The sequence below is a fragment of the Pygocentrus nattereri genome, chromosome 28 (assembly GCF_015220715.1).
Source record: "Pygocentrus nattereri isolate fPygNat1 chromosome 28, fPygNat1.pri, whole genome shotgun sequence".
Taxonomy (NCBI): Eukaryota; Metazoa; Chordata; class Actinopteri; order Characiformes; family Serrasalmidae; genus Pygocentrus; species Pygocentrus nattereri.
In genome coordinates this window covers 19,370,085-19,394,121 of record NC_051238.1, presented here as the reverse complement: position 1 = coordinate 19,394,121, position 24,037 = coordinate 19,370,085, and the positions used below count along the sequence as shown (strand labels likewise).

General features: G+C 38.5%; 2 protein-coding genes and 1 non-coding gene across 7 annotated transcripts in view; all 3 read left to right on the top strand.

Moving 5' to 3' along the window:
• si:dkeyp-117b11.1 (SH2 domain-containing protein 6) overlaps positions 1–20,712 on the top strand; it is a 26,040-nt gene extending 5,328 nt beyond the window's left edge. Inside the window, exons 4-19 of one of the 2 annotated variants that reach the window (XM_017684544.2) lie at positions 310–347; positions 3,279–3,372; positions 5,236–5,318; positions 5,417–5,477; positions 7,735–7,815; positions 8,566–8,594; positions 9,183–9,225; positions 9,358–9,436; positions 11,095–11,125; positions 11,214–11,244; positions 12,077–12,182; positions 14,208–14,239; positions 14,375–14,400; positions 15,773–15,856; positions 17,779–17,937; positions 20,083–20,712. In XM_017684544.2, coding sequence (XP_017540033.1) covers positions 310–347; positions 3,279–3,372; positions 5,236–5,318; positions 5,417–5,477; positions 7,735–7,815; positions 8,566–8,594; positions 9,183–9,225; positions 9,358–9,436; positions 11,095–11,125; positions 11,214–11,244; positions 12,077–12,182; positions 14,208–14,239; positions 14,375–14,400; positions 15,773–15,856; positions 17,779–17,937; positions 20,083–20,199 — 1,094 coding nt within the window. In that variant the 3' untranslated portion in view covers positions 20,200–20,712. Of the gene's footprint in view, positions 1–309; positions 348–3,278; positions 3,373–5,235; positions 5,319–5,416; positions 5,478–7,734; positions 7,816–8,565; positions 8,595–9,182; positions 9,226–9,357; positions 9,437–11,094; positions 11,126–11,210; positions 11,245–12,076; positions 12,183–14,207; positions 14,240–14,374; positions 14,401–15,772; positions 15,857–17,778; positions 17,938–20,082 lie in introns of both variants that reach the window. The other variant, XM_017684543.2, reaches the window with a different exon arrangement.
• On the top strand, positions 18,448–18,639 carry LOC119262752. The gene has a single exon (XR_005129878.1). It is a non-coding gene; the product is annotated as a U2 spliceosomal RNA (small nuclear RNA).
• A 1,090-nt stretch (positions 20,713–21,802) lies between the features above and the next one.
• cltcl1 (clathrin, heavy chain-like 1) overlaps positions 21,803–24,037 on the top strand; it is a 49,519-nt gene continuing 47,284 nt past the window's right edge. For 3 of the 4 annotated variants that reach the window (XM_017684536.2, XM_017684535.2, XM_017684533.2), the window contains exon 1: positions 21,804–22,192. In XM_017684536.2, coding sequence (XP_017540025.2) covers positions 22,151–22,192 — 42 coding nt within the window. In that variant the 5' untranslated portion in view covers positions 21,804–22,150. Of the gene's footprint in view, positions 22,193–24,037 lie in introns of all 4 variants that reach the window. The other variant, XM_017684534.2, reaches the window with a different exon arrangement.

The window sequence follows — 24,037 nt, the reverse complement described above, 5'->3', positions numbered from 1 at the left end:
GACTTCTGGTACTCAAACATGATTATGACTATAAATCATCATATGATAACCTTTTTTCTACAATTCTTTTATTTTCTTTATTTACACCACTTAGTGAATGACTGATGGTTCATAGAAATGGTTTAAAATTACTTGGAAAAAAAACCGTTAGAAGTTTAGAATGCCTTCCTTTCTCCTATGAAATGTGCATTTCTAAGATATAATGTTTTGTTGTAATAGTGATGATATGAATCTGTGCTGAAGTGCTGATTTGTGTATGTCTGCCTGTATTACTGTTTTGTTGGCACTCACTCTTTGTTTATGTTGTAGATACCAATACTGCATATGGTTGGTCAGAGGAGGAATTTGTAAGTGAAATGGTTACACACACAGTCATTGTGTTTACTTGATGTCAAATTATGTTCTCAGTACTGGGCGTACTTTTGAATACGTTTGGCGTACTATTGAGCACATTTTCAATGAATCAGTTAAATATGCCAGTAGAGTCACACAGACCAACACTAGGGGTGCACAATCATTTTTTGGCCATTATTGATACAGATTTCTTTATAGAAGAAAAAAAATTCAACACAAAGCCCAAAGCAAAAGTAGCTGTATAAATAACACTTTTGCTCTTTTTAATGGGCCAAATTGACATTTTAGGCTGGCTTTACACTGTAAAACTTTCACGTGACTAGATACATGTGGAGAGTTGCAATTCAATAACGATTAAAGTTGCATGCATCACATTTGATTACTCCACTAGTTAATTAAATTAATAGCTCATACCTTTTGGTATATGAGTATCATTGTCACTATATAAAGATATCAACGTGGTGTTATTTATATAATTGCAGCATTTTTAGCCATTGTATAATGCTTATTTTTCCAGCTGTCATTACCATTTTATTTTTTTAATTTTAGTTTTTAGTTTATGTTATGTACGTTATGTTAAGCATTTGAAAATACAATATTCTACTTGATGTCTCACTCATGTTGTTCTAGAAACAATACAAGCTCATCAGGGTGTAAATCTCAGCGTCCCCTTCTGTAATAACTTTCATTCCTTGGATTCCAAAGGAACCTGAGGTCAATGTTAGAACAGGAGACCATCAAGAGAAGAGAGAATGTATAATCTATTTAATGTATAATGAATATAATTTATATATCACAGCAACAGCAGGTTAAAGAACGGCACAGGCGGCTATTTAAAATGTTGTTACTGTTGGCTCTGACAAAATGAATCTGATCTCCAATCAGAAGCATCTCATTTTTAACCTTTCAGTAAATCATTCTCTGTTTTCTGCTCTTGTGAGACGTTTGCAACTGTTGAGTTTCATAATGCAGGATACAACTCAAGTGCAGTTCAGTTTCATGTTGGTTTTAAGCACCTAAAGTTGCGTGGAAAGGTTAGACTCAAAGACAGTAGATGCTAATTAGTGTGCTGCACATATCATGTTAACTGATCTCTGCTTTTTTATTCATTGGAAACCATGTTAACAATTTTTAGATGACATGTTCTTTGAACAAAAAAAACAGCTTGTCAAGTGAAAAGATCTTAAATCTAGTCGATATATGTAATATTTATCTTTATGACATTGTTATAAGACTATGTAACTTATTTTTATTTTAGTAACTCAAATGATCTCACTATATTTATTACTTTTGTTTGTTGTAGTAAATATGCCTAAAGCAAGACATTTTATCTGGCAATATAGTGAGATAATTTCTCTTACTAACATCACTTAAAATAAGTAAAGATGTCAAGAAAAAAGTCTTATAATAAGCTACCAACAATCTCAAAATGAGAAATGTTATACACTCAGCAGCCACTTTATTAGGTACACCTTGCTAGTAAAAGGTTGGACCCCATTTTGCCTTCAGAACTGTCTTAATTCTTCATGGCACACTTTCAACAAGGTGTTTGAAACATTCTTAGAGGTTTTGGTTGGTTATTTGAGTTCCTGTTGCCTTTCTATCATCTGGAACCAGTCTGCCCATTCTCCTCTGACCTCTCACATCAACAAGGCATTTTCGTCCACACAACTGACCGCTCGCTGGATATTTCCTCTTTTTCGGACCGTTCTCTGTAAACCCTTAAATCACTTAAATCCCCTTTCTTCCCCATTCTGATGCTCGGTCTGCACTTCAGCAAGGTGTCTTGACCACCTCTACAAGCCTAAACGCATTGAGTTGTGGCCATGTGATTGGCTGATAAGTTATTTGTGTTAACAAGCAATTGAACATACAATAAAGTGGCCGGTGAGTTTATAACATTTCTCATTTTGAGATTGTTGGTAGCTTGTTTTGAAGTCATTTTGTGTTTGTGTATGTGATGTCATGAAGACCAAGGTATTTACATCCACTCACCGGTCACTTTATTAGGTTCAATTGCTTGTTAACACAAGTAGCTAATCAGCCAATCACATGGCCGCACCTCAATGCATTTAGGCATGTAGAGGTGGTCAAGACAACTTGCTGAAGTGCAGACCGAGCATCAGAACGGGGGAAGAAAGGGGATTTAAGGGACTTTGAATGTGGTGTGGTTGTTCGTGCTAGACGGGCTGGTCTGAGTATTTCAGAAACTGCTGATCTACTGGGATTTTCACGCACAACCATCTCTAGGGTTTACAGAGAACGGTCCGAAAAAAAGGAAATATCCAGTGAGTGGGCAGTTGCGTGGACGAAAATGCCTTGTTGATGTGAGAGGTCAGAGGAGAATGGGCAGACTGGTTCCAGATGATAGAAAGGCAACAGGAACTAAAATCACCAACCAAAACCTCTGAGGAACGTTTCCAACACCTTGTTGAAAGTGTGCCACAAAGAATTAAGGCAGTTCTGACGGCAAAAGGGGGTCCAGCCTTTTACTAGCAAGGTGGACCTAATAAAGTGGCCGGTGAGTGTATAGCGACTACATTTAAGATTGACAAGACACCACTTTTTGCAGTGTAGGATAGACTGTCATTTAGGCCACAGTCAAGAATCCACAATACACATGTAAAAAGGAAAGTATTCATCTCGCTTCCTGTTTGTGTCGAAAGGGATTCAGTGCCGCCAACTCTCACTTCCCTCCCAAACCTGTAATTGAATGACAGTATTATATTAAGTTCCAGAAGCTTCTGCAATGTTTCCATGACCTTAGTTTCATCGCGACCCAACGCCTTAACTCCCCGCAGTTAGTTGGTCTAAGAGGGTTAAGATTACCATATTAGTGTGATGAAATGAAGTGCGTATTTCTATTGATGAAAACGTATTATGGTCATTACTGGCGTTGTGTATGTGTTTGTGTGTTTGTGTAGTGTGAAGAAGAAGGCGATACGTATGAAGCTCCCCCCTGTGAGCGTCCCACCATCAAAGTCCAGCGTCAACCTGTAGAGGAGAATGTTTACCTCGGTATCTAAACCTCTCTGGCCAGCCCTCAGAAACCCAAACATTGAAATTATTGAGAAATTTGTATTTTTTTGCCATTTAAACTGTTTTTTTTTTGGAATCCACTGACCATAAACTCTGATGTTTATACATATTTTGCTTGGGAAAATGTCACAAGCACGGTTTTTAAAGATAACTGAGTTTTCTCATTGTGATTTTAACAAAGTTATATACTAAGTATATACTTTAATAAGGAAACCTGTGTTATAAGTATAAGTGTTATAACCAGTGTTATTAAGTATAACCTAATGTGTTCTCTGCTCCAAAACACCCGATACAGCTCCTAAAGAGCTTGACCATTTTCCCACTGTCTGAATCAGATGTGTTGGTGTGGGGCTTAATTGAAAATGTGCAGGACAGGGTGCCTGCAAAACTGGGGCTGGACCCTCTGATTATAATAGAGTAAATGAGATGTTTTTGCAACATTCACAAAAAATGACAAAATATGTATATGTACATCTTGTATGAATTCTTTTAACTGAAAATGTTAAGAATGAAGGAGAGGAATATCGCAGGTCAAGTACTTGCTTGGAAGATTTGCCACAAAATACAGAGCATAGACAGATACATGAGGACCAGTAGAACTTTGGCATGCTGTGAAATTCATCATTTTTTATATGATATAGTTTAGAGTGGTGGATCCTAACACAGTCTTAGGTGCCCCTGAGATGGTCCACAATTCTGCTCCAATCTGGTTTCCAACATGGGTTTATTGCGTGGACTGTTGGGATATGTAGTTTTAAACACATTTAATCAGAACTTTTAAACTTGCCAAGCAAACATTTTAAACAGCCTCTCTGAAACTCTTTCTCTTCCCTTGTAGAAGTGAACATAGTAGCCTAAGCCCATTCAAAGTAAAAGCTTTCATGATATTACTTCATTGACTTAAGCAGAAGTAAACGTAGCTCGGAGTAAAACAGCTTGAATGAGTGAGTAGGAGCACAAACATAGCCGTTCAAACGTTCAGTTTTCTGTGGAACTTCAGTGGAACTTCCTACTACATCCAGCATCTACCAGCTTAGAAACGGGTGGCTGTCAGGAACTGATCTTCTCTGTTTGCTTTTCTCTGAATGTTAATGGCTCAAGTAGAGCAGAGTAAGGACTTGATTATACTTATGTAGAAGTAAAGATGTTATCATTTGCAAAAGTCTACCTGAATTTTGTTTATGTAAACAAGTTCCTACCCAGCTCTGTTGTTTTGGTAGTCATTTGCAGTGCGTCCTGTCTGCAGTCAATGCATTCAAATTTTGGGCGCCCTGGTCAAACACACCCTCTACAGAGAACACACTTCTGTGCATTTTAGTGCACATTTACTGTTTATGTGTTGAATTTAACGTATTGGAGAAAGTATATAAAGCAATGTGGCCTCTGCAAAGGTTTTGCCACATTTCATATTTTAAGTTTTTTATCTTTACCTATATGTTAAACTCAGAAAATGAATACAAATTGTGCATTAAAAAGAGCAGAAAGCATCATATTTTCACGTAATGTTGCCATCCAAAAAACATCAAAAATGAATATCTCAGTTTACAGCAGCTGTCCCTTACTTTCTAAAAAATAATGATGAATGGACCAATAGAAATACTCCAAAATTGTTTAGAATAAAAGTCCCCTTACATTAACTTACATTAAAACTAAAGGATGTTCTTGCCTTCCATTTTAAAGTTACAATTTTGGAGATTTTTACAAAACATATTTTGTTTTTGAGGCAACACTATGACTGTAAATGCCAGTTTCCCATTTTTCATTTCATTGTTTGATGAATTTTTGAAGTGTGTTAAGCATGCTGTGTTGTTTATCATTGTCTGGTGTCGTATCTGTGTAAAGGCTATCCTGAGAGACCCCAACCTGTTATTCCCCAAAGACAGGCAGCACCGCCACCACGACCAGCCAAGATCACGCCTAAAATGGTAATTGGTAATGCTAAACACATAAAAATGATGCTGCTCCTTTAACGGCAGACGAGCTGTGCATCATCCTGTATAAGTAAACAGAGTATTTTCCTTAGAGACCACCTGAGCCACCACCTGACCAAGAGGAGTTCTACATTGACCCCAACAACAGAAAATGTGAGTGTCCACTTTGTCCTACACCTGAAAGACCTCGCTATCCAGGGTTTTTTCGGCTGTATTGCTTGTGTATATTGGAAAGCAGTTGTAACAAACTAGGAAATGGTAGAAAAGACAGGTGACATTACAGGATAATCGAGAGACGGTATTCATTAACACCTAATTTACAGCAGACCCATTCAAATAACTTCCACTTTAATGCAGTCAAATATTTAGAAAACAGCTCCAAATAGTTTAGTGACCAGTAAATCTCATCCAGAGGGCCATCCACAGCTCACAGTCTTATTCAGCCAAGAGTAAAAGTTGATTACTAACAGGGAAAAAGTCGTTATTGTAGTTTATTGCATTTCTGTAAAGCAGTAGCAGATTTACATGGTAAATTTATATTCACATTCAGTTTAAATTTTGTACTGGAAACTTTGATTCTGCACTTCTGCCTTTTTCTCCATTTATTTCAGTGTTAAGAAATTATAAAAACGTAGCAAGAATGTGAACAATAACTTTAATCAAACTCAAATCATAATAAAATATCTCCTGACAGTGAACACAATTATGATATCAATTAAATGCCACAAATCTGCACAACGGAATGTCACTGCTTGCTTTGGGGAGCTATGAGTGAGAAATAATTCATATCAAATTATACCCTGTGTTTTTTCCTGAGCGAAAACCACAACCTATAGTGGTCAAGCACTTTACAAGAGAATTCCACTGACTTATCAAAGTGTCTGCATAATTCACTTGAGATGTATCATCGTTAAAATCGTCAAGTAATCCATTAAACCCTACGTTTACTTGTTAATTGGAAATAAACAGAGAATTTTTTTTATTCCCATTTTGAATTTGCTGCCAGCAATACATTTACCAATAGACTGGTAAAGTTCTGTAATGCTAAAAGCACAGCTGATGAAATATCTGACAACTAATTAGGTTAAATGGCAACGTCAGAAACAAGACTGGGTATAAAGAGAGCGTGTCAGAGAGGCCGGAGTCTTTCAGAAGTAAAGATGGGGAGGATTCACCGCTCTGAAAGACTGTGTGAGCAAATGTGGACCTGTGCTCATTCAATATGGACTGAAGTGGAAAAGCGTCCTGTGGGCGGAACTATTTTTAGAAATCCTGGACGCTGCATCCTCCAGGCTCAAAAGGAGAGGGAAAATCTGGCTTATCATAGCATAGTTTAACCCTCTAAATGGCAGGCCCAAAGTATTATTACACACTGCTATAACCTGATATATAACCTATAACCTGCACTGAAGTTCCTGTAGTTACTGAATAAAAAGCCTTAGTATTTAATAAACCTGGAATTTTGAGGGGTTAAAAGCCAGCATCTGTGGCTACATGGGATGAAGCAGTGCACATTGCATGGGTGACTTGCACACCTGTGAAGGCACCATCAATGCTGAATGATACATATACAGCTTTGGAGCAACATGTCCTGCTATCCAGATGATGTCTTTTTCAGGAAAGGCCTTACTAATTTGAGCAACACAGTGTCAAACCACATTCTGCACATATTACAACAGCAAGGTTCTGTATGAAATGACTCCCGGTACTAAACTGGCCTGCCTGCAGTCCAGACCGGTCATCCACTGAAAACATTTAACACATTGTGAAATGAAAAATATGACAAACAAGACCCTGAACTGTTGAGCAGTTAAAATCCTATATAAGTATATCCGTCATGGAAAAAGGGATAGGAAAACATTCCACTTTCAAAAGTACAGCAGCTGGTCTTCTCAGTCCCAGATGCTTACAGAGAGTTGTTAACAGTAGAGGTGATGCAGCACAGTGGTGAACATGCCCCTGTCCCAGCGTTTTTGGAACGTGTTGCTGGCATCAAATTCAAATTGGGCACATACACTCACCAGTCGCTTTATTAGGTACACCTTGCTAGTAAAAGGTTGTACCCACTTTTGCCGTCAGAACTGCCTTAATTCTTTGTGGCACACTTTCAACAAGGTGTTGGAAACGTTCCTCAGAGATTTTGGTTGGTTCACAATGTTTCAGGCATCATGCAGCATATTCATAACCATTTAATGTAAAAACCTTCTGTGAGGCAGCTTTTAAAATCATTAAGGTCTGGTTCTGCACCAGCAATATGAACAGTTCTGTTGAAGAACATTTCACTTCAAACCACTCTGAATGAATGTTTTTACATTTTAACTATTTAATCATGTACGTAGTTTTAAAAAATGTGATTTCCCCTTATTGCAACATATAAACTGTCTTTCTCTCTTTGTTTCTCTTTTGGAAGTCCCTGAAGTGAACCGTAAAGATAAAAAGGGGCCCCCTAGGAAGAGTCCTCCAGCAATACCTGCTCCTAATCTTGAAGAAGGTCTCTCTCTCTCTCTCTCTCTCTCTCTCTCCCTCTCTACCTCTGTCTTTCTCTTTCAATGTTTCGCTGTCCCTCTATCTGTCTCTCACTCTCTCTCTTTCTCCTTCTCTCTGTCTCTCCCCCTTCTCTCTGTCTCTCACTTTCTCTCTCTCTCTCTCTCTCTACCTCTGTCTTTCTCTTTCAATGTTTCGCTGTCCCTCTATCTGTCTCTCACTCTCTCTCTTTCTCCTTCTCTCTGTCTCTCACCCTCTCTCTCTCTCTCTCTTTCTCTCTCTCTCTCTCTGTCTCTCTCTTTCTCTCTCCCTGCCTCTCTCTCTACCTCTGTCTTTCTCTTTCAATCTGTTTCGCTGTCCCTCTGTCTGTCTCTCACTCTCTCTCTTTCTCGCTCTCTCTCTCTCTCGCTCTCTCTCTCTCTCTTTCTCTCTCCCTGCCTCTCTCTCTACCTCTGTCTTTCTCTTTCAATCTGTTTCTCTGTCCCTCTGTCTGTCTGTCTCTCTCTCTTTCTCTCTCTCTCTCTCTCTCTCTCTCTCTGTCTCTCTCACCCCTGGTTTTTCATACTGTTAATCTCCTTGGCTGGAGATGAGAGCTATAAGGTTTGGTAAATGGCTGGCTATGGAAGAGTCTCACTGGGTGATAGTACATGCTTTATTCTTTACATGCTTACTTCACTACTTGCCTTTTGTATGTTGATGATGCAGAGCTGATACCTGTAATGCATGCACGGTAACTCAAAGCTCAACTTTCTTTCAGATGTTTACTTGGATCCAAATGAAGGCCAGGTGAGCATCATTGTTAAACCATTCAAGTAGGGTTGGATAATATATCACCACAACGTACATGATGTGGCTTATATTTTATCAGATATTGAGGCAGTGATATATTTTGAAAATGTAATATAGATTTTTTTCAAAACCATCGATCCCCACATTCAAGCAAAACACTGAATATTAGGTGGAAATACTCAGGGGGGAAAAGTCACATTGTGATATTTTTGTTTTATGCAGTCAATATTTGAAAAAAAAGAGAGTCAAAAACTTGCCCAACTAAGTTGCTCCCAAATGGAGGCCTGGCTGACCTGCATTGTTTTACCAGAAATTACATTTTTTTGAATTGCATAAGTGCCTCTACTTCAAAAAGCAAAGGAGTCATTGCAGAAGTATGCATCTTGCAGTCTTCTGCGATAACAATATTACAAAGGCCAATATTGCAATAATAACTAACTGTAACAATATTGTGCAGCCCTACTAGACTAAACTAATGCTTGATGTTACACTTGTAGGTACAGTTCCATAAGCAGATCTGCAGAACATGCAATGGATCATCTGCTGATGCAGTTTTGTTCTGACAGTGTATGTGGTTTGTTTCAGAGTGGGAGAGAGCCACATGATGTATATTTGGAGCCCACACCAGGTAATTAGTTCAGCTTTGTTGGATAACAGTGTTCTGTTGACTTAACAAAATTATGTCATCTTTAACTGCCAAACATAAGTACTGGCATCAATTTTCAGGTTTTGTTTGATTGCTTAACTGTTTGCGTTTCAGCCCGCCCACCCATACCTCGCGGTGGTGTTCGCTTGGTTCTTCCACCCAAGTCCATAGGAAGAGATCCTCCTCCACCCATGTAAGTTTGAACAGTCATAGACAAAGGTTTAAACACCCCAGATCAAATGAAATGGTTTCTTGATTTTCTCACTGAAAATAAGTTAATGAGAACAACCTGAAAGCTGGCATTTTTATTTAATTTTGTATTTATTTGCTTGTTGGAAAAAATTAAAACATAAAATATAAAATGTGCAGAACTTTTGCAGAGGCTACATTTTACATATAGGTAGCTTCTTCTAGTATGTTAAAGTAAACAAAACAGGAACTGTGCATGAAAATATTCATAGGACTGTTCTCTGTGGAGAACTTATTTTCACCCATGTGATTTGACTGTGAGTGTTCAAACTTTTGCATACAACCGGATGTGTGAAGTGTATGTCTACTCCTAGTGTTATACATGTTAGAGCCAAATGTTCTCACAGGGATAGTGAAATGTGAGAAACATACTTGAGTTTTTTACTGAGCTTCACTACGTTGAATACTTTTACTTTTGACCACGTTATACTTTTTTCTAAGAAAACATGAGAGACCCAGCAGATTTGTATTTCATCAGTGGGTAAAGTAATAGTAAGGTGTAAGATTTTGTCATATTAACTGTTCAGTTGATGCAAGACCTCACAAAAATATGAATACAAAATTCTGTGTGTGCATGTGTGTGTGCATTTCGTCCATTTTTCTGAATTGTCAGAAGAAGCATAGTTTTTTTGTCAGTGGTTCTCAACTGACCCAGCCTTGCTCTGCCCACAAAGTCCCACAACTATTCAGTGGTGGACGAAGTACACAAACCATGTACTTGAGTTAAAGTAGAGATTCTCAAGGTAAAATATTACTCCAGTAAAAGTAGAAGTTCCTCCCTTTAGACCTCCACTTGAGTAAAAGTACTAAAGTATTTGCCTTCAAATGTACTTGAGTATCAAAAGTGAAAGTACTCAAAGGTTAATTATGACTCACATGTCGTATTATCATTTTCTTGCTCTAAATTTAAACAAGTCTAAATTTAAATAAAATAAAATTGAAAGAAATTTCAATTTTAAATTTTACAAAAACTTCCTTTAAACACAGGTTCACAAATGGTTTTCCTTTACTATGTTGCATCTGTAGGTGTCTGTTCATAAACATAAACTAGACAAAATAAATGTACTATAAAATGAAATAGTTACTTCTCTATTCGATCTTTGTAAACAATTGCAGTGCAGTGCGTACTACTGGAATTAAAAGGAAAAAATCCTTAAAGTTAGTTGAAGTTTGTAAACTTATGATTTCACTGTGACAAAGTTGAATATAAATTTTAGAATGGCACTGCAGAATTAAAGCTAACAAAACCAGCGCTGCTAATGATCTTATTTCTAAAAAGAAACTGGATTTTATGATATTTACACTTTTATCTTGTGCTTGCAGTTGTATGTATTAATATATCCACTTTCTGCTATGTATGATTTGTTTATTATATATTATTTTGATGTTTGATCTTTTTTCTCTTCTTCCTCTGTGGTTTTTACTTTGTAATGTGAAGCACTTTGAGCTGCATTTTTATGTATGAAAGGTGTCATATAAATAAACTTTATATCAGCGCATCCCTATAGGAACCTCATGTGATGTGCTTGGGATCCACTGGATGAGGACTGACAATAATTGGATTCAACGGTTTGATATTGTTTGCTTTTTTTTCTCTTCCAGTATTAAGCCACCTGTTCCTAGAGCCAAATCTGTAAGTTTGCATGCACACGCACACATACACTCCTGCAGACTCACATATAAATATTCAAAAGACTATTTGTTATCATTTTCCTTAGAAGTCTCTTATCAGCAGTGACTCAGTAAAGCCAGGTCAGTGTGCTTGTCCCTTCTCCTCTTTCACTTTTGGTGTTGCTGCACATTTTTGCTGTTCAGCTGTTCCAAGTACGCAATATTGCCTTATTATTTCACTAATAAGTAAGCAGATAAAAGATCTAGAGTTGATTTGAAGTGTGGAATTTACATTTGGAATCTGTTGCTGTTAATTCTTTGTACAATATTATATATATTATGCTTCAATATAGTGAAGCATTAGGATGAAAAATCAATACAAGCCCATAGGTGTGGCCAAATCAACTCTCTGATACATTCTTAACAGGAAACAATGCACTGGTGAGCTTAGAAATATAAAGAGACTCAAAAGACCATGGAAAACAGTGGTGGTGGATGGCAGAAGAATTTTATCCCTGATAAAGAAAAACCCCTTCACAATAAGGCTCATATTCATATTAAGTTCATATTCATTATGTTTATTTAACTCCAGCACACTGTGGTAGGTGGCTAAATAACTCTTTGTCGACATTGAAATATTTATGAAGCTGACTGTATTTTGCTAGTTTTAGTAGTCATAGTACACTACCCTGTCTCATAGCCAGTGATATTTATGGTTTGCCATAGTTTTTTATGGGCTGAAAAACTCTTTTCTTAATACAACTAAAATAAAATGCCACCATACTCATTAAAATTAAAAAACATATATAATTCTACCTTTTTCACACAACTTCCATTATATGTAGTGACAGGTCCTTTTTTCGTTTCAGAATTTGATCCAATTTATGCTGTTTTAATGTATTTATTTGCAAACTTTTTTTTCGGTTTAGTTTAATTTATAACAGAAATCTATTTCCCTATGTTTTGATTGTAGTTCCGCCCCCAGAAATGAGGAGCCTCACCTTTCCTACCAAAGCACCGCCGCCCACACCAAACAACAAACCTCCTCTACCTGTCAGCCTGAAAGAACCGAAACCTAGGTAAAACACACACACACACACACACACACACACACACAAACACACACGAACACACGTACACACACACACACTAGCAGGTTTGGGTTGATTACCTTAGAATGTTACATTATTCCAAGTATTCCATATAGTATATATACACTCTCAGAAAAAAGGTCCGACTGTCACTGGGGCAGTACCGCTCTTGTCACTGTGGTGGAGCCCTCAGGGGTCCATCTCAGTGCCTTTAGTCAGGGAACATAACTGAACCACAATCCACTGAAATGATCTGTTCTAAGCTGTACTGACTCCACACCCCGCCTCGCCTCCAGGCTTGTTATTTTAATGTTCTGATTTAAAACATTTGGTTATGACTAGGTACAATAGGTATCTACTTTTCCACTGGGAAAAACTCATGTAAGGTACATTAATGGACCTTAAAACCACTGCTGTACCTTTTAGGGTGCACTTGCACTGTTTGTACCTTTATGACTGAATCATGTACCTGCATGGTGCCTTTATTTCTAACAGTGTAGTTATTCCAAATTCCAATATAGATTAATGATAACCTGTAAAAAGTGCTAACCTAATCCGAAGGACTGCAATATTAAAGGAATGTATTGTGATTACTATTCCTGACTTTTTGAGGAACTTGTCTTTTTTACATCACATAAGTAATATAAACAAAAAAAGCAAGACAAATAATAAATAAAGATAAACATAAATGCATCAAAGCAATATAAGTAACAGTTGTGCTTTATATTCATGGTGTGTGTATCCAATTGAGAACCCCATAATGTGTTTTGGTGGAGGTGAAGCAACACTATGTACATTTTGAAGATTTGCAGGCCTCACTGGTGGAAATGTGTGTGTGCACACAGTGTGCAGAACATATTGTACCATTGGTTGTGTTTATGACCCCTTCCCTCAGCAGCTGAATCTGATGATTGCATTGAAGGAGTATTCAAAGAGAGCTCGGTTAACACTTGTTGAACTAACTGGACGCTTAGCTGCTTATTACCTCATGAAGCATGAAGTTGTTTCCGGGTCCTGGTGACCATATGGATAGTGTTTCTCCAGAATATCCTGTTTGGGTCTTCAGGCTTCCGAATGGCTGGTTAAAGATTCTTATGATTGTGCCTAACCATCTTGTTACTGGCCACCTTCTTCCCCTGTTACCGTCAACTCTTCCAAGCATGATGGTCTTTTCAAATGTATTGGCTCTTCTCAGAATGTGTCCAAAATAAGATAGAAATGGACTCAGACTTTCCAGGAAAGGCAGTAAATAACCCTTCTCTAAACCAACAAATAAACTGCAAAGTAAAGCCATTGCTTACTTCATGATCTGTCCACATTAACAATTAAGTGTGCAGGGTGTTCTTTTCTATTTTGGTTTATCTTTGGTCTAAAATTAGAAGTGGAAAAAAATGAACTATACTTAAGTGACAGAAAGAGTACTGTGTTGAACTCTTATTCAAGTAAATTGGACAAATGGTTCACTCAAAATAATTAGTTGAGTGAACAGGAAAAAGTATCGGCAGTTGTACGCAACAGTTTGGGCATCAAGTTACATGTTTTGTTGATTTTAGAAGTGAAAGTAAGTTAACACGTCCCATATAGAGAACACGCTTCTGCACTTATTAATGCACAGTAGCTGTTTATTTGCTAACATATTGCAATAAACATAAAATGTGTCCTGTTCAAAAGTTATGCCACTTTATTTTTTATGTTGTACTTTTCCTCAATATGTTAAACTCCTACTTATCCTTTTGATCTACTAACCTGCATTTGGCATGCTGCCCCCTCTACGGCAGCCAAACATGGACTTCTGACAAAATCAGTTATCTGGAGCAGGTTGTGGTTGAAACTAAACTCTGCAGGAAGGTCAATCTTAAGGACCAGGGTTGGTTCTCTAGAAAAATCAACAAAACATGTAATTTGATCATTGGTATTCAAACTTGTGCATATGACTATATGTGTTTCATTGAACAACATCTCCGGTGTATAACCGCGTGTGGGCACCACTCTCTCTCTCTGCTTCTCTTTCAGTCCTCCTCCTCCTCCATCAGTAGACAGCACTGGTGAGATTATATTTGCTTGTTTCTCTTTTATGCCTCTGTGCTTTTTTTCTGACTTTGCCTTGACTCTGCTCTGTGCAGCAGTACAGTCATTGATCTGTTATTTCTAACATTGCTCCACCTTTCACTCTCTCACAGTGCCAGTGATGCCACCTGGAGGACAGGTAAAGATCTGCTACTCAGCAAGAGCTCATTAGAATTAGAATTTACAACCATTTGTCACTGTGAAATTAGACCTCTGCATTTAACCCATCCATGCAGTGAAACACCCACATACATGCACACTTGTGAACACACACACTAGGGGGCAGTGAGCACACTTGCCCAGAGTGGTGGGCAGCCCTATCCACGGCGCCCAGGGAGCAATTGGGGGTTAAGTGTCTTAAGTATCGGGGGTTAAGTCAAGGGCACTTCAGTCATGGACTGTCAGCCGAGGGGATTGAAACCAGCAACCTTCTGGTCACAGGGCTGGTTTCCTAACCTACAGCCCACGACTACCCGCAGATAAAGATACGGATAAAGATGCATATTCTAGTTTCACTAAGAAACCCATCCTCTTAAGGAAATCAGCAGCTGCAATGTTTACAATGCAAGTAAAGCTAATTTATTTATTATTTAAAACAACCCTATTTCAGATGCAGTGTTGTTGTTAATGACAAAACAGTGGTAAATCTGAGAAAATGTGTTTTCTTTGAGCACTATTTTGCCTTTTTGAAACAGCCTGTATGTACCCATTTGCCAGGACAGGATCTAAAAAATATGTTTAAAGCCAAAACCCTAACTCAAAACTACGGTAAAACAATATCTCAGACATCAGTAGTAATAGTGTATTCAGAAACATGCCATGTCATAACTTTCTGTAATTGATACAATTGATGTTGTATCTCTGGTTCTTATCACCACCTCTCTAAATGACTTCTTAATTATAGTTTTTTCTTTTTTCTTTTTTTTTAATATAGTAACAATTTTTAGTTGTTTTTTTTATCCTAGATTTATACAAAAACATTTGCGCTTAACTATCCTTTAGCCATAACCCATTCCACTCATGTCAGTGTTGCATTTAGGACATGACCTATTCATATAAGTACTGAAGTACAGTTCTGAAGTATAATATTTGAAAACTCCAGTAAATCTGTCCAACCCTTTAGCCTTCCTAGCAAGCAAGGGCTTTGGTGGGTCCCCTTTAATGAAAATGATACCTTAGTGCTGAAATCAGGTTTTATTATGCACAGTTAAAATAAACAGGTTGCCTGGCTTCTGACTGAAAATCTGTCAAATCTCTGACATAACAAGTTCAGTGATTCATGAAATCATACTTTTTATCTTGATTCAACTGAATTTCATTATTTGGGCATAGTTCAGCATCCCTCACTACACATGGAGTTACTGGAGTATTTTCACAGTACCTATTTACTATTTAAAGGTTCTCAGTAACTTTAAAGAAGTGCCATAAAAACTATAAGAAATGGGTCTGACCCCTTGGTTAGTAACTGTGCTTTAAACAATGGTTAATTGTAACATTTTCATGTGTCCTAGGAGGCAGGGCTGCAGAACAGAGAATGGTTTGCTGGGATATGTGGCCGCAAGACTGCAGAAGACGCCTTACTCAAAGTGAAGAAGGTAAGAAATGCTGTGTAGTGTTACTGAAACTTAATATTTTAACTAAAACTTGTTAAAGAAGAAGTCTCATGCTCACAACTGTTGGAAACTGTGTGCTATTGGGATCACACAAAATCACAAAGTCATATGGAAAGATTTGATATGTTACACTGCTAGTTTGTATATAATAATTCAGTAAATATAGTCATATGCAAAATTTTGAGCACCACTGGTAAAATTGCTTATCTCGTTGATTTTATGAGTGACAGTAAGTTAGCATATCCTCTACTGAGGACACACTTCTGCACATTTGATACACAATTGTTATTTATTTGCTGAATGCAACATTTTGGAAAAAATAAACATAAAATGTGGCCTGTACAAACATTATGCCACATTTTGTTTTGTATGTTTTGTTTTTTGCTAAATATGTTAAATATTAAAATGAAGCACAAATTGTGCACAAAATTTAGCAGAAAATACCATATTAATACATTTGTTCTCTGTGGAGTATGTATTAACTTATTTTCTCTCAGAAAATCAACAACGCCTGTAACGTGGTCGGGGGTGTTCAAACTTTTGCAAATCACTGTACAGAACCGAAATGCTGTTTATGTTGTCCAAAATCTTAATCTTGAGCAACACTGTCATAAAGGTTTTATAATTTTCTGTTTAATCTCTATTCTGTGCGAGCATTTTTAAAAGTTTCCATATTTGTCTCTCAGAATTTTGAAAAATGTTTCTTTCTAGGCTTTTGTGGAACTTTTGACGAGTTCATGACAGTGCATACACAAACACATCTGCACTGAAATGCACTGGCATTCATAACTCAACTATAAGAATTACACTTACCAGCCATTTTATTAGGTACACCTTGCTATTAAAAGGATGGACCCCCTTTTGCTGTAGCTCATCTTCTTCAAGGTTCGACGTGTTGTGCATTCAGAGATGGTATTCTGCATTCCTTGGTTGTAACAAGTGGTTATTTGAGTTCCTGTTGCCTTTCTATCATCTGGAACCAGTCTGCCCATTTTCCTCTGACCTCTCACATCAACAAGGCATTTTCGTCCACACAACTGACCGCTATTTCCTCTTTTTTGGACCGTTCTCTGTAAACCCTAGAGATGGTTGTGTGTGAAAATCCCAGTAGATCAGCAGTTTCTGAAATACTCAGACCAGCCCGTCTGGCAGCAACAATCATGCCACGTTCAAAGTCCCTTAAATCCCCTTTCTTCCCCATTCTGATGCTCGGTCTGCACTTCAGCAAGTTGTCTTGACCACCACTACATGCCTAAATGCATTGAGTTGCAGCCGTGTGATTGGCTGATCAGCTATTTGTGTTAACAAGCAACTGAACTGTACCTAATAAAGTGGCTGGTGAGTGATATTGGCTTACACTTAACAAGTTTCAAGGGTTTTATTGTCATATGTACAGCAGAACAGGCAGTTATACTGTACAATGAAATTCTTACTTTGCTTTTCCTCCATTCACCAACTGTAATCTTAATATAATCTAATCTTAATATAACATTAGTAGAGAAAGGAAATGTGTGTTAATGGTTGGCATTTATGATACATTTCAGTGCAAATGTGTTTGTAGGCTCCGTGGCCTTATTTGGGACCTGTCTCCTACATACGGAATAATGTTATGTTGCTGTATTACTGTTGTATATCCAATGATTGAACTGTGTAATACTGTAGCGACATACTGCTATGCCAAAACCTAAGCTTAACCTCAAAAACCAAAAGAAAATCTTTTGACTCTTTTATTATTTAAAGTAATAAATGGGGACCAATATAACGTCCTCAGAATTTTTGAATATTACATTTTATATCACATTATTGTGGCCACATTTGGTCCCCACAGTCTTATAAGTGTCTTGACCATGTTACTTAGCATATGGTGTATATACTGAATAATCTTTTTTCTGGTTCCTATTCAGGACGGTTCCTTCATGGTTAGATGCAGCACTGCTCAGAACGCACAGCAGCCCTACACTCTAGTCGTGCTGTTTAACCAAAAAGTCTACAACATCCCTGTGCGCTTCCTCAAAGATTCAAGCAACTACGCCCTGGGCAAGGAAGGCAAGAAAAATGAAGAGGTACAGTTACAAAATGAGAAGTCATGCCATCATTTAATCAAATGCATTTGGCTTTGAAAATTGAGATTACATTTATAACTGCATTAATAAAAATAAAGATCTAATTTCACATTAACTGATTGGAGAAATTGACGGTTAATTACATAGATATGCCTTCTAAAGGATTCAACCAGCTTGAAAGTGAGCAGGTTTGTACGGATTGCAAATGACACACGGATTGTCCAGCCAGTGCTTTATTTACAAGAAGATTCACAAAGTGCTGCTTGTATGGGTATAGAACCATTTTAGACTAATACGTCAGAGAACCACCTTTTGCTACAGTAACAGCTTTAAGTCCTTTTGGTTCAGGATGTTCAGGTTGGTTTGATTGCGCTTGTGAACCACAACTTTCAAGTCATGCCACAGATTCTCAATTGGATTGAGGTCTGGATTTTGACCTGGTCACTGTAGAACACTCACCTGTTTGTTTTTCTACTTGTGTTGCTTTGGCCTTGCGCTTGGGCTCACTGTCCTACTGAAAGGTGAATCTTCTCCTAAGTGTAGTATCTGTTCTTATCAGTTTAATATCTGATACGTCCTCTATATGAGGACTACACATTAAATTGATTTTTAGAACAGGGAGACGGAAGAGGGGCTTGCTCCGTCCACTCCACACATCAACCTGGTATTGCAGTACCTGTGGAAAAATTAGGGGCAGTCGTGGGCTGGAGGTCAAGGAAGCAGCCTTGTGACCAAAAGGTTGCCGGTTCGGTCCCCAGACCTGACAGCACATGACTGAGGTGTCATTGAGCAAAACACCTAACCCCAAACTGCTCACTGTGGATTGGGCTGCCCACCGCTCCGGGCAAGTGTACTCACTTCCCCCTAGTGTGTGTGTTCGCTAGTGTGTATGTGGTGTTTCACTTCACGGATGGGTTAAATGCGGAGGTGAAATTCCCCGTTGTGGGACTAATAAGGGTCTCTTAATCTAAAGCTTTAGTTGATAGTGACCTGAGGCAGATTATCTTACAGTATCTCCCTGCATCTGTTCTTCACTTTTAACAAGATGCTCAGTCCCTGCTGAGGAAAAGCATCATCTCATCATGTTGCTGCCACCCCCATACTTCACTGTAATGAGGTTTGTTGAGGAATGGGCAGTGTTAGGTTTGTGCCACATGCGTTTTGAATTTTGGCCAAAAGACTCAATTTGTGTTTCATCTTACCACAAAATCTTATCCCACATTTTAGCTGGGCCACTCTGATGATTTCTGACAGAATCATGATGTGCTTTGACATGTTTTTGTTTATTGTTCTTTCTAGCCATCCTTCCATATAGGCCAGTTGTCTGCTGAGCTCTTTATATTGTTGACTGGTGTACCTTCAATTCAGTCTCATCCACTGAATGTCCACTCATGTCACTGCTTTAAAGCCTCTCTGAGGCTTCCCTCCCAAGTCCCCTCCTTGTTTTGAGGGACAGTGGTGGTTTAATGCAGCTTCCATTTCCTCCCAGTAGATTCATCAGTGCTCACTGGGATATCTACTGCTGTTTCAGCAGCATCCATTGCTTATATTCATTACATAATATTATTCAGCATTCAGTCAAGCCATGTCCTTAGAGAAACACTGGTGATAAAGTGGGTCGCACTAAAGAGCTCTGTGATTTTAAATGTGGCAAAGTCACAGAATGTCACATTTTCAACAGCTCACTTTGTCATATTTCTCCCCTGCTGCCGTGGGTGGGTTCAGTAGCCTAAACTCACACTCAGGTAAACATATTATTACTTCATGTAAATATAGAATTCAGTCTTCTTAGTACATCCAGCAACTGTTCAGACCTGAATTGCTAACTGCAAGCCAGGCCTTATCGCCCAGCATCAGTGCCCAACCTCCCAGCTACTCTTGCGGCCAGTGGAAAGCCCTATCAGAAGAGCGGAGGCTGTTGTAACAGCAGAGGGGGGCCAACTTCATATTAACGCCCATGATTATAAAGTGAGATGTGGAAAAAAGCACGTATGGATGTAATTTTCAGGTGACCACATACTTTTGGGTGTTTAGTATAGATGATGAATGAATAATTAAGCCTACAGATTGTGACTCTGGAATGCTATGAAATTATTAAACATCTCTCTCACTGTGTCGTTGCATATCTCTCTTTCCCCCTCTCAGCTCTTCAGCAGTCTGCAGGAGATGATCTCTCATCATAAGGATAATCCCCTCCTTCTGATTGACAGCAAGAGTCAAGCCAAAAACACCACTTACCTCACACACCCCGTACATCCCTAAAACACAAAAGCACACACACAAACGTACTGCAAAACTAACAGCCTTATATCTCTGAAATGGTAACTTTAAAGTAGAAGGAAAGAAAATCTAATGTGTAACTGAAGTTAATGCAAAATATTAGAGCTTTTACATTATGTAAAAAAAGTTTTTAAAAAATGGAGCTACAAGCCGTACGCAAAACTGACAATATACACATGTAGATGTACACCCAGCCATAACCAGCACTGCCCTACTGTTTCTCTCTTTCACAACCATCCTCTCTGTGTCTGTCCAGCTCTGACACCTCTCAGACAGAACTATTTCACGTACCTGCACCACCACCACATAACAACAACAGACACGTGGCTGCACACCAAGCAGAGTGAAACACTGATACACAGACCTTCTGCTGTTTAGTTTTTAGTTCAGTTTTCTCTGCACCATCATGCCTGATTTTCTGATTGTTTATTGGATTCTAAGAGCAGTATATACAGTATCTCATGTAATTGTTTGAATAAACTGAATGGAACCGTGCCGTGTGACTTCTTTAGTGAATATGCCACATTGATCAGTGTGCACTCACCATCAAAAGTTTGGGTATTCAGGCAACACATACTCTTCTTACAAAGGAAAGCACTTCAGTGAACATGAAGTATTTAGAAAATATTGAAAGTGATAGATAATCGCTGTTTTATACACTCAGCGGCCACTTTATTAGGTACACCTTGCTAGTAAAAGGTTGGACCCCCTTTTGCCGTCAGAACTGCCTTAATTCTTCGTGGCAGACTTTCAACAAGGTGTTGGAAACGTTCTGATTTTGGTTGGTTATTTGAGTTCCTGTTGCCTTTCTATCATCTGGAACCAGTCTGCCCATTCTCCTCTGACCTCTCACATCAACAAGGCATTTTCATCCACACAACTGACCGCTCACTGGATATTTCCTCTTTTTCGGACCGTTCTCTGTAAACCCTAGAGATGGTTGTGCGTGAAAATCCCAGTAGATCAGCAGTTTCTGAAATACTCAGACCAGCCCATCTGACACCAACAACCACGCCACGTTCAAAGTCACTTAAATCCCCTTTCTTCCCCATTCTGATGCTCGGTCTGCACTTCAGCAAGTTCCACATGCCACCTCCACATGCCTAAATGCATTGAGTTGTACCTAATAAAGTGGCCGGCGAGTGTAGATGTATTGCTAAAGCCTTTCTGATCTTTTTTTCTAGTTAATTGAGGTAATTATGATAATAAAAACAAACTGAGTCAGTTTATTTTTTATTTTTTCACAAGCAAGTTTATAAGTTTATATAATGATTATTTATGTTTCATAATAATTATAAATACATAGTAACTATACATTATATTATATATATTTTTCAATAATACATTATTAGTATTTTTACTGTAGTTTTATTGTAATTATTATTATTAGTAGTAGTAGTAATAGTGGAACTAGAAGTAGTAGAACTAGTTATTGTTGTACTTCTTGGTGTCTTCTCTGCAGGTCCTGTGGTGAGAAATAGGAGTGGTGGGGAGTCTGTCACGTGCCCCTTTCTGGGTGAAGGGGGCAGCGGAGGGGTACACAAGTCCTACTCTTCGGTTCACACGCAGCCTAAAATTGCTTTCAGCAGCGAGCTTTAAAGAAGATCCTTCACTTCTGTGTGAATGTGAACTGTTACTGCCTTACAGCTCACGACAGACGTCGCCCCCCTCCTTTCTTAATCCGTCCTGCTCGGGTCTACTTTCTGCAGCGGAGGCGTTAGGTGCTAGAGTTCCAGCGGTCGGTGCGCCGAGTGAATGAGTCGGATAAAATAGCGGAGTAGCGGAGCGGGTCGGTCCGGGTTCCTCACAGGCGCTCGCTGGTCCTTCATCTAACAGGCCTGTGGCTGCACCGAAACAGGGATCGCGACTGTTCTCCTGTGTTCCTCCTCCTCCTTCATCTCTTTTCAGTTCGACTGTTCTCAGCGGCGAAAGAATGGCGCAGATACTGCCCATCCGTTTTCAGGAACATCTGCAGGTAAGGCGCCTTTAACCGCTGAGCGAGATGTTTGGTTTTCGCGCTGCTGAGCTTCAGACCGCATAGCGAAGTCCTGCGTCATCGCTGTAGCAGCAGCTCTCCGAGCTCCCCCTTCGCCAAAGGCCCCGGCGACTTACAGACAGCGCGAACTCGTGAAAACGAGCGCTTTCTGGTAGAGTGGCATCGCCAAAGTGGAGCTGGAGCTGGAGCTGGAGCGAGGCAGGAGCCAGGCTGGTCTGTGACCGGGACGTTGTCGCTGTTAGCGGCGTATTGGGTGGCCGGCGGCTCTGACGCAGCGAGCTGTTTGAGTGGCCGCAGTTATTACTGTGTGTGTGACTCTATAACGCAGCGTGTCCAGTGAGGAGACGAGCGGGGCAGCAGATCGGGGCAGTTGGTTTGTGGCGATTAGAGTATTTTCTGTTTTCTGTTGACGCCCACAAGTTTCTCCCAGCCTGTAGTTGTTGTGATCTGTGTTCCTCGGTGTCCTGAAGCGCTGCGTCGTGCACCCTGTGAAGACTGCCTGAGCTTGTGAGCTGCTTAACATGATCTTTCACTCCACAACCGCTTTAAACGTTACGGTCCGTCAGTAGAAGCTGCTGGTTTCATGTACCTTCATTTTTTCCGCTCTGGCTGAGAGAAGCTCGCCTGAAACCTCTGTCAGCAGGGCCCTGTGTTGGCCTATACCATGACATACATCAGAATAAAACGAATAAAACACTGATACTAAAACTAATAAAACACTGATACTAAAACTAATAAAACACTGATAATAAAACTAATAAAACACTGGTACTAAAACTAATAAAACACTGGTTCTAAAACTAAAAACACTGATACCAAATCTAATAAAACACTGGTACTAAAACTGATAAAACACTGATACTAAAACTAATGAAACACTGGTACTAAAACTAATAAAATACTGGTACTAAAACTAATAAAACACTGGTACTAAAACTAATAAAACACTGGTTCTAAAACTAAAAACACTGATACCAAATCTAATAAAACACTGGTACCAAAACTAATAAAACACTGATATTAAAACTAATAAAACACTGGTACTAAAACTAATAAAACACTGGTACTAAAACTAATAAAACACTGATACTAAAACTAATAAAATACTGGTACCAAAACTAATGAAACACTGGTACTAAAACTAATACGATACTGGTAATAAAACTAATAAAACACTGGTACTAAAACTAATAAAACACTGGTACCAAAACTAAAAACATTGGTACAAAAACTAATAAAACACTGGTACTAAAACTAATAAAACACTGGTTCTAAAACTAAAAACACTGATACCAAATCTAATAAAACACTGGTACCAAAACTAAAAACATTGGTACTAAAACTAATAAAACACTGGTACTAAAACTAATAAAACACTGGTTCTAAAATTAAAAACACTGATACTAAAACTGATACTAACACTGGTACTAAACCTAATAAAACACGGGTACTAAACCTAATAAAACACTGGTACTAAACCTAATAAAACACTGGTACTAAACCTAATAAAACACTGGTACTAAAACTAATAAAACAAACAACTCAATAAAACAGGAAAAAGACAGGCATGTTGTGAAACTAATGTCAATTATTTCACTCAGAAATAGTCATTAAAGCACACTTTTTCACCATCAAGGCAAAAACTTGCCTTTCAGCTTCCCAAATCCCTTCCCTGTGGATTTGCCAAATGCCCTTGTGTTTGGAATTATGTGAGATGGGAAGTCATGGGTGCGAATTGGTGTTAAAGGGGAAATCCACTGATGTTTAAAAAAGTCTGCATAATTCAGAAGTCGTAAACAAAATAATTCACATCACTTTAATATG